General features: G+C 34.3%; 1 protein-coding gene across 1 annotated transcript; it reads right to left on the bottom strand.

Moving 5' to 3' along the window:
* Positions 1-1,124: 1,124 nt before the first annotated feature.
* On the bottom strand, positions 1,125-3,662 carry LOC145574542 (uncharacterized). Its single transcript, XM_081632360.1, has 3 exons — positions 3,343-3,662; positions 3,155-3,230; positions 1,125-2,876 (listed from the first exon to the last, which is right to left on the bottom strand). Exons 1-3 carry the CDS (start codon positions 3,370-3,372, stop codon positions 1,405-1,407), a joined length of 1,578 nt encoding a protein of 525 aa, XP_081488486.1. The 5' UTR covers positions 3,373-3,662; the 3' UTR covers positions 1,125-1,404.
* Positions 3,663-9,918: the final 6,256 nt, after the last annotated feature.

The following is a 9,918-nucleotide window of genomic DNA, read 5'->3' as shown; positions in this document are numbered from 1 at the left end:
CGACAATTTCTTTTAATGTATTTTGGGTACGTAGTTAAGGACCTACTTTGTAATATAATCGCATTGTTATATTGTTAAAAAATAATAAATTAATAAATAAAAATTAACCTTACATTGTTAGATATCAATGTATTTGTGCGTAGGGAAAAAAATAATTTATTTGAATATATTTTAACTTGTTGAAAGACTTGAAACTTGTTTTTCTGAAATATATTTCAGTTTATCTAAAACTTTTTGGGTCTAAATAAGCCAAATAAGTCGAATTAAAAAATAATTAAAATAAAAGACCCAATATTGCTACACCAAGACAAATAAAAATTAAAAATTATAATGCCATAATCTATGATATTTATGAATTATTGAAAAAAAAAAAAAAAAAAAAAAAAAAACTTAGTACTTTCCGGGACTCAAGTGTCAAATAGAACACTCCAATAGTTGCGGCAATTTTGAAACATTAATAGTGTACCATTATCAAATGAATGCCCATAAACCTACATTATAATAATCAGAATGCATAATTTTTAAAACAATTAAACTAGTTGTGAGTTTGTGACAAAATCGAAAAAAACAGCTTTAGTTTATAAAATTTGGTAAACCACGCCAAATTCACCCAAATCAGTCCGTTAGTCAAAAAAGCAATGTAGTTAATCTAAAAGTCAATACCACACATGACCTGATCAGGTGTTCAATACTCAGTTGGGAGAACTCATCCTGTCCACTTAAAGTTAATCTTTGGGTCAAAAACTCAAAACTCTATTTTGGATGGACCAGCTTAGAAGCATAGTTTGGATTATAATCATCCGACCTGATAAAATTAAATCACTCCAAATTTGAGTCAAAAAAGGGTTTTGGCGAGACTTATCATTTTGCACTTTATTCCGATTTAGTTGTCACGTTAATAAATACAATCATGTTCACATTTCATGAGCTCGAAAACTCTAAATAATTGGCGGAATGATATGTTATTATAGACAAATGAAAACACGATCTTAACTCTTCACCAAAATTATGAATCTCACTAAATGAATTGACAAAGACATCAAAAGTTGGACAAAAACTAGTTGATTAAGACTATGGAGAAAATAGCATGAAAATGAAAGTTACATGAAATTCACAATAAAAGATTTCAAGTGGATTAGTGGGAGTACCATATATTACCAATAAACAAAAACTTCCATTTTCCTATTCTTCTTACACGAGAATGACACTTATCATTATCAACTCTTCAAGTTGAACTAAAAGCACTACATTCATACTAAATTACCCCAAAATAAAATTAAAAAGCCCACATGAAACTAAATTACCAGGCTCTAAAACCCACACACTAGATTTTTAATTAATCTAACCTAGTTAAAAACATATCCTCAAAATAAATTACCAAAATTAAAAATTACAGAGAAGAATTTACATAATACTGCAACTCTCAGTATTTTCATCACTAAAATAGGAAGTGTAAGGGTCATGGTACCCCGGAGGAGGAACCATTGAAGGTGCGTAGCCCATCGGCCCCATCGGTGGCCGCCCTCCATACATCATATTCATCGGCTGAGCCGCCTGCGGCGCCATCATCCCATAACCCTCGCCACCATTCATCCTCTGCTGGTTCATCATCATTGCCATATACTGCTGCTGCTGGGAATTGAATTGGGCTGGACTTGGGCCTTGACCTGGACCCATCCCTTGATAATACCCACCACCACCTCCACCTCCGGGCCCACCACCATTCATCATCATGTGAGTAGCTGGCAACCCTGCTGCGGCCGGGCCCATTCCCATTTGACCCATTGGGAAATTACCCTTTTGCCCCATACTCATCATATTCCCTTCTCCTCCACCACCGCCCCCGCCACCTCCCCCTTTTTTACCCCCTCCTCCATTTTTACCCCCACCACCACCATTTTTACCACCACCTTTATTATTACTCTCAAATGTCACATGTTTTACCACTTTACCCTCACCCCCTCCTCCCCCATTTTTACCCCCACCATTTTTACCATGCTCACCATTTTTACCACCACCACCTCCTTTGTTATTATTCCCACCATTTTTACCATCTTTCTTTCCATCATTACCCTTCTTTTTCTCACTATTTCCACCACCACCCCCTAACATACCCTTAATCATACTAGCCATCCCCCCACCACCACCACCTTCCTTCTTACCACTCTTTCCATCTTTACCCTTCTTATCCCCACCTCCACCACCACCCCCATTCTTCCCCTTCTTATTATCACCCGCACCGCCTTTTCCTTCCTTACCCATCATAACAGCTCCACTCTTAACCGCCTGATGCTGGTGATGCACCCCACCATAAACATCATCATCCAAATCATCCTCATCATACTCATCATCATATTCATCGTCAAATTCATCACTAAACTCATCATCATCGTCATACTCGTCATCGAAATCATCCTCAGGTGGACCCATAAACTTCACCGCCTTCTGCTGCTGCTCCTTAGGCGGAGCAGCCATCATTTTCGCCCCTTGTCCTCCTTTCATCTGTTGCTGTTGCTGAAGTTGCTGAAGAAACTGCAAATGTTGCAATTGTTGCTGAGGTGGTGGTTGTTGTTGCTGGTGTTGTTGTCCACCTTTGTGCTGATCTTTACCACCACCGCCACCTCCACCACCTTTTTGACCCTTGTTATTGTCTTTTCCATTTTTACCCCCGTCTAAATTGAAGTTTTTCATCTGATTATTAACATTCATAAACTGATTCATGAAGTTGTTATTGTTGTTGTTAGAGCCTTTTGCTGGGCCCCATAACTCAGCATGCTTGCCATTTTTCTCAAGCTTTTTGATTAATACTTCTGGGTCTACACTCCCAGTTACCGTCACCTTTCCTTGCTCTGAATTTATTTCTGTCTTATAAACCCCTGAAAAAAAAATTGGCCATTAACCAAGTTTAATTAGACCGTTGTTATAACATGTTCAACATCGTTTATTATTATTTGCAATAAAGGGTATTATTTGTGAGACATAATCAAAAATCATAATAATAAGTAAGTACAATATAACCAAGGTTACACTATATAACTACTGACAGAGAGACATGAGTAGGTAATGTAACTAGTGTAACAAAAATACAGTAATTTCAGATCTAAGAAAAATGAAATACGGAGTAATAATAATTATTATTAAAAAAAAAAATTACCATCAATTTTCTGGAGGATTTTTTTGACTTTACTCTTGCAGCCATCACAGTGTATGTTCACTCTAAGAACACAACTCTACAAAATAAACAAAAATTAACCCATTAATTAATACACATTAGTTCAAATTATTTGAGCCAAAAAAAATAATAATAACAAAAATAAAAGTAGAAAAGAATGAAATATATACCTGGGTTTTTAAGAAATCTTGCTTGTTCATAATGTAAGAAAGTGTGAATACTGAAAGAGATCTGTTGAAATTGAAGGGTATTAAAAGAAAGAAAGAAGAAAAAAGAGGAGAGAGAAAGTAAGGAAGAGGTGGCTAAGAAGTGGAGTAGAGAGCAGCTCACAAGCTAAAAAAGAGGGAGGCGGTTTAAAGAAGAGAGAGAAAATGCAATTCAAGTGAAATTATTTTATTTTATGTTTTTTTCTTTTAGGTGTTTGTTTTCGAAGGGTTTGTATGTATAGATAGATGGATAGGCTAGGGGGAGTGAGGGAGGAGAGAGAAAATGAATACGTAGTAGTAAGATGTGGACAGTTTTGCCAAGTGAAGAATGAAGGTGCAACGTAATTATAAATATCTTTTGTTTTATTTCTAGTATTGTTATTTTTATTTATTTTTTAAGTTATAGTTTTGGTTGTATTATTAAAGTTTGGTTGTTGTACGATTAGAGTATGGTACAGTGCTTACTAGCTAGTACGACTAGTAGAAATGAGCTGGGGTATTCCACTTAAAACAAATTTTTTATGTTTATATTTGTATTATTGTTATAATTAGTAAAGTACATTTTCAAAATAAGTATACTTGGGTTAAGTCCAGATATGTTGAGGATTATAATTATAGTGATGTAGGTGTATGATTGTATATATGTGTGATCTTAGTCAAGTGTAATATGACGCCTATGGCTTTTTTGGTTTATAACACGTCATAGTAAGATAGTGTGATGCAGAAAGATTTTGAATACTTAAGACTAGTTTTTAAGAGATTCGGACCAACTAGTAGGGCTATACAGAGTGTGCTTTAGACCGCACCAAACCGCAATTTTGCGGTTTGGTGCGGTTTACGGTTTGAAAATTATGGTGCGGTTTTTAAAAATGATCAAACCACGGTTTGCGGTTTGGTGCGGTTTCCAAAAATATTGACACCAAACCGCACTTTAATGCAGTTTGCGATTTTTATATTATATTTTCATTAAAATTATATAAAAGAACTAAAATATATGAGCTAATCTTTAACTATTAGTTATTTAAAGGTTAATAAAAGAGTTTAATATTTGAATTATAAACTAATAATTATAAAATAAAATAAACGTTTTGTTTTAAAATGAATAATTACAATTTTAATAAAATACGGTTAAATCGCAAACTGCACTGCACCAAATCGCACTTTGCGGTGCGGTTTGGTGCAGTTTGAAAAAATTACAAACTGCACCGCGAACACCCCTACCAACTAGAATGAGAGATTTTTGGACCGAATTGGTCTGAAGATTGGTTTCCAAACTTTGTCGATTTAAAAATCAAATTAGTTATCTTCAATTCCATTCAATTCAAGGTCTATTCAATTCATTTTTCTGACCTTCACCTATTTTTGAACACAACTAGGTTACATTCGTTTTGATTTAAAAAATCTAAGCAAAATTGGCCTGAACATTATTAAGTTCAAATACTAAAAAAAGGTTTAAGAGACCACAACCTTAACTCATCACTTGTTGGCAACATAATTAGGGGCATGTTCTCTTCAGCTTAATTTCAGTTTAATTCAGTTTAGTTCAGCTCCTAATTTCCTTCTCTCGTAAACAATCCATTTTAGTTCAGTTCAGTTCAGCTTCAATTAGTTCAGTTCAGCTGAACTTAGTTCAGTAAATCAGAACATGGCCTAAGTTCAAGTACTTCTTTGTTGTCGTTTGGATTTAGGGCATGTTCTCTTCATCTTAATTTCAGTTTAGTTCAGCTACAATCAGTTCAGTTCAGCTCCAATCAGCTCAGCTCCTAATTTCCTTCTCACATAAACACATTTCAGCTATATTCAGTTTAGTTCAGCTCCAATCAGTTCAGTAAATCAGAATAGACCCTTAGTTCCCGACGATTTGGTGGTGACTGTCATCTCCTTATTCGCCGCTATTTGCTCTAAGCCTATTTTAGAAGCTTTTGTTATAGCTTCTTAAAGAAGCTTTAGATTTTTAGCTTAGCTTCTCGAATAAGCTGTGGTTTTATTTTAAAATTTTAATTTTTATATTCTATGAGTATATTTTTTTTAAAAAAATAAAAAATCGTCTATTAATTTTTTTTCTTAAATATGAAAACTTTTACTCTGTACATTTTAATAAATTTCCCTGATACATAGTATAAGGAGATTTTTTTTTTTTTGGTGCAAAAGAGGGGAAAGCCCTGAGAAAATAACAAAAGCAAAATAAAACTAAGGTACTACCCATAGTCAAGCCACTCTCACTACATCCTCATGTAAAATTCTTGTATCGCATATAAAATTCTTGTACCACTCATTGGTGAGGAACTTAATTTAACTGAAATGAAATTAAGATGAAATGAATATGCCCTAATTGTATTCACGTGTTGTAATACGAGTGTACAAGTATTGGATTTAACCTTAAACAAAATGAAAAGGAGGGGGGGGGGGGGGGGTGGGGGAGTTGTGCTAGTGACCACTTAAGTAGCTAGAAAGATAGTATGGGGCATTGAAGGGCAAAGCTAACTTTAAGTTGGTACTCGTACAATTTGATTTTCACTAAAATGTGTAGCTTTTTTGAACTTATAATTGCATTGATCATTTATGTGATCGTCATTAAAAGCATGTAAATTTAGGAGACAACGAAAAGAAAAACAAAAAAATAAAAGAAAAGAAAAAGAAAAAAGAGATTACGAGCATTAACATAGGTCTTTTGGCTTTCATGTTTCATCTCACTTGAAAAATATCTCTCTCAATGTTCGTTGTAGTGTTGTCGGCTAATTCAAAGAAGGGAGGAAAGAGGGTAGGGTGACAGTGCCACAGAAAAAGGCACTACAAGAAATAGGTCATTTTGCGACGGAAACCTTGCAACGGACTACAATTCCGTCGCAAAAAGGGTTAATTTGCGAGGGAATAAATTCCGTCGCAACTTTGCGACGGAAACAAACTTTTGCGACGGAAATTCCGTCGCAAAGTTTGCGACGGAATTTATTCCCTCGCAAAAGTTTGTTTGCGACGGAAATAATCGTCGCAAAACAATATTAAAAAAAAAATAAAAAAAAAACATTTTGCGACGGATTCTGCGACGGAAATTCCGTCGCAAAAAGTTTTTAAATTTTTTTAAAAAAAACTGAAGTTTCGCTGAAGGAGAGAGAAAAAGAAAACGAAGAACAGAAAGAGGAAAGCGTAGAGAGAGATAGAGGAAAGCGTAGAGAGAGAAAGAAAATCCGGCCACTTCACCGCCGCTGTCGCCACCGGAACGACCGGAATCCGGCCACTCACACCTACTAACGCCCACCCCCTCCGTTCACTCCCACTCACGCGCACTCACGCCCACCCACGCCACCCCCTCCGTTCAAGCCCACTCACGCCCCTCCGTTCGCCGGCGGTGTGCAGCCACCACACCACCCTCCTTCCGGCAGCCGGATTTCCGCCACAACACCCTCAAATCCCGGTGAGTATTCCACTATCCCCCTTTGTTTTTGTTTTCAATTTAATTTTAATGTAAACCCTAACTTTTTCTAATTATGTTTTTTAATTTAATTTGTAACTAAATTTTATTATTTAATTACTTGTGTTTAGTGTAGTGTAGTTTAATTTATATTGCAATGTTAGAATTAGTTTAATTTTTAAGATATATTGCAATGTTAGAATTAGTTTAATGTATGTTAGTTTAGTTTAAAATATATGTTAGATTAGTTTATAATGTATGTTATTTTAGTTTAAAATATATGTTAGTTAGTTTATAATGTATGTTAGTTTAGTTTAAAATATATGTTAGATTAGTTTAAAATATATGTTAGATTAGTTTAAAATATATGTTAATTTAAAAATACATGTTAGTGTATGTATGTTTATTTGAATGTGGGTAATTGTGTGTTAATTATATGTGTTTCATCACTTGCTTTAAACTTGTTTAAATTAAACAATTATGGTATTCACATTGCACACTGTATCGTCTGCCTTTATGTGGCTCTCTTTAGTAGTTCATGCATGATGCATAGTAAATTCCTTAGTACGAGTAGACAATCATGAATTCAGATTTTCTTAGAAAACTAAGCTGTCATTTACTTGAACACTTCAACAAAATTCAACATTTACTGCCTAACTCTATCATTAATTGCTTTATAAATTTGTACTAATTAGAATCAAATGTATCATGTTCATTAATACTTCGACATAATATCTCACTGTCTTTTGAGGATAATTCTTGAAATTTCCCTTATTCAAAACACTATACATATATATATATCATCTCTCTTTTGAAGATTATACCGCGAATATGAAACATTTCATTCAATCAATCTCTAAGGCCATCAAGGTCTTTGAGTCCTTCCTGCCAAATTTAGAGTCTTATTAGTCCATTAGCAATGCTTGCTTAATGTTTAGTTTACTTGCATGATCATTGTTAACATTATTCCATTTGATAGCATGTAACATTATATATCTGTTTCTGTCAAAAAAAAAAAAAAAAAAAAAAAAAAAACAGACATATATATGTTAGCTTCATTTGATAAAATTGATTTTTACAATTGACTGGATTATTTAGGCTAGTTGCTCATTTTGTGTACCTTATGTACTCCTGACAAATGTTTGCTGCATTTTCGATTCTGCAGTCGAGTTCAAATCAGAAACAATGAAACATGCTGCCATTTCTGCCCCCAGGGCCTCAAAACTGACCAGATATGCTAGTGCAAGTAATGCATCAGTAGACTCAACTACAGAAAGCAAGAAATGGTATATATGTAATTCATTTCTAATCATAATTCAGATGATCACATCTCTGACATAAGTTCTGACATAGTAATCATTTGGTCAATTCTGCAGGATCTTGCTGAGGAGCTTTTACAGACTTTTACAGCACGAAAAATGGCAAAAGCCTTTTTTGTAAATAGTGGATCAGAAGCTAATGATACTCAGGTAAGTAGTAACTAGTAAGTTCTCTGTGAAGTTTTGTGCTAACATACGCGTTATTTTGTTTATGAGTGTTATCTTGACACGAGGGTTAGGGAATTTTTTGTTTGTGTGCAGGTGAAGCTGGTTTGGTACTACAACAATGCCCTTGGAAGACCTAAGAAGAAAAAAATTATTGCTCGAATGAATTCGTTAATTTTCCATCTTATCTTGTGTAATATCTAATTTTCATTTTAAAGGAATTGATGAACTTTACCCTTTCATTCCTTACATTTGACAGATACCATGGTACAGTGTGCAATGTGAATACCATAATTGTTTAATTATATGTTAATATCATGTACCGTACTTGGTAGTTACGGCTACGTGTTGTATATATTTGAATTATGTTAGGGCGTGGACTTTTTGACTGAAATTATTTTAAATGCACGTATTTTATTAAACAGGATTGCATGAATACAGGTTCCAGGAAAACAAAACAAAATACAAAAAAATTAAACAGGATTGCAGGAATACAGGTTCCAGGAAAAAAAACAAAATACAAAAAAAAAAAAAATTAAAATTACAATAACTTTGCGACGGAATGTAATTCCGTCGCAAAATGGAGTATTTTGCGACGCATTATTTTCCGTCGCACACATGCGACGGAAAATAATCCGTCGCAAAAAACTTCATTTTGCGACGGAATTACATTCCGTCGCAAAATTTGTGACGGACTATTCCGTCGCAAAAGAATCCATTTTGCGACGGAAATACATTCCGTCGCAAAATTTGTGACGGAATATTCCGTCGCAAAATGATTCCTCTTGCTACGGAATTTTCGTCGCAAATGTTGTTTTCAGCTACAACTACCTTTCCGTCGCAAAATCCGTCGCAATTCGTTTTGCGACGGATATTCCGTCACAAAAGGACTGTTTGCTACGAAAGTTCGAGCGACGCCATGCCTGTGACGGAAATCCGTCGCAAAGTCACTTTGCGACGGAATTTTGCCAGTTTGCGACGAATTATTTCCGTCGCAAAACGGCCCTTTTCTTGTTGTGAGGCAATTTTATTTCATAATTTTCCAAATGCATGAAACAAGGTGTAGTGGCTTACCTACGATTTTCTTCTTTTGTAGGGGTATGAGGGGTTTAAGTGTTTAACGAGAGGTTTTTTGTACTTCTTTCATTCTTACGACTATTTTTTTCTGGTTATAAACAAAGATTATTATATTAGATTTATCTCGATGTATATTAGCCAAATGCGGGGTATAGAATTTTGCACACACAAAGTAATATTTTCAATTTGATATGTTTATTATTGCTAAAGCATATTTTAAATCATTAATATCTTTAGTTACGGAGTACATATTTGTGAAAACTATACTTGTATTTTGTAAAAGTTTGATACTTCATACTCTGTATTCTAAAAGTAATCATTGAGATGAATCAAAACAAAATCCCATTTTCCATATTTTTATTTATTATGTGAAATAATTTAGAAGGTTCTCTTAAGTTGTAAATGATACTCGTATTTAGATTTCAAATAAAAAGAACATTTTAGAAACTATGAAAATTATACAAAGTAATTAATTTATTGAAGAAGAACGGAGGAAGTATTGTACAAAGCTACAAACTACAAAGGAGGAAGAATGGTAGGTATGGGTTCATCACTTTTGAATAAAGATTT

The sequence above is a fragment of the Chenopodium album genome, chromosome 13, assembly GCF_948465745.1.
Source record: "Chenopodium album chromosome 13, dcCheAlbu1.1, whole genome shotgun sequence".
Taxonomy (NCBI): Eukaryota; Viridiplantae; Streptophyta; class Magnoliopsida; order Caryophyllales; family Amaranthaceae; genus Chenopodium; species Chenopodium album.
This window is presented reverse-complemented; position numbering and strand designations above follow the sequence as displayed.

Coding starts and splice junctions, on each gene's coding strand:
- LOC145574542 (XM_081632360.1), bottom strand. CDS start 3,372: ATGAACAAGCAAGATTTCTTAAAAACCCAG. Junction 3,231..3,342: donor AAGATTTCTTAAAAACCCAG/GTATATATTTCA, acceptor TTTATTTTGTAG/AGTTGTGTTCTTAGAGTGAA. Junction 2,877..3,154: donor AATCCTCCAGAAAATTGATG/GTAATTTTTTTT, acceptor TTTTTTTTTCAG/GGGTTTATAAGACAGAAATA.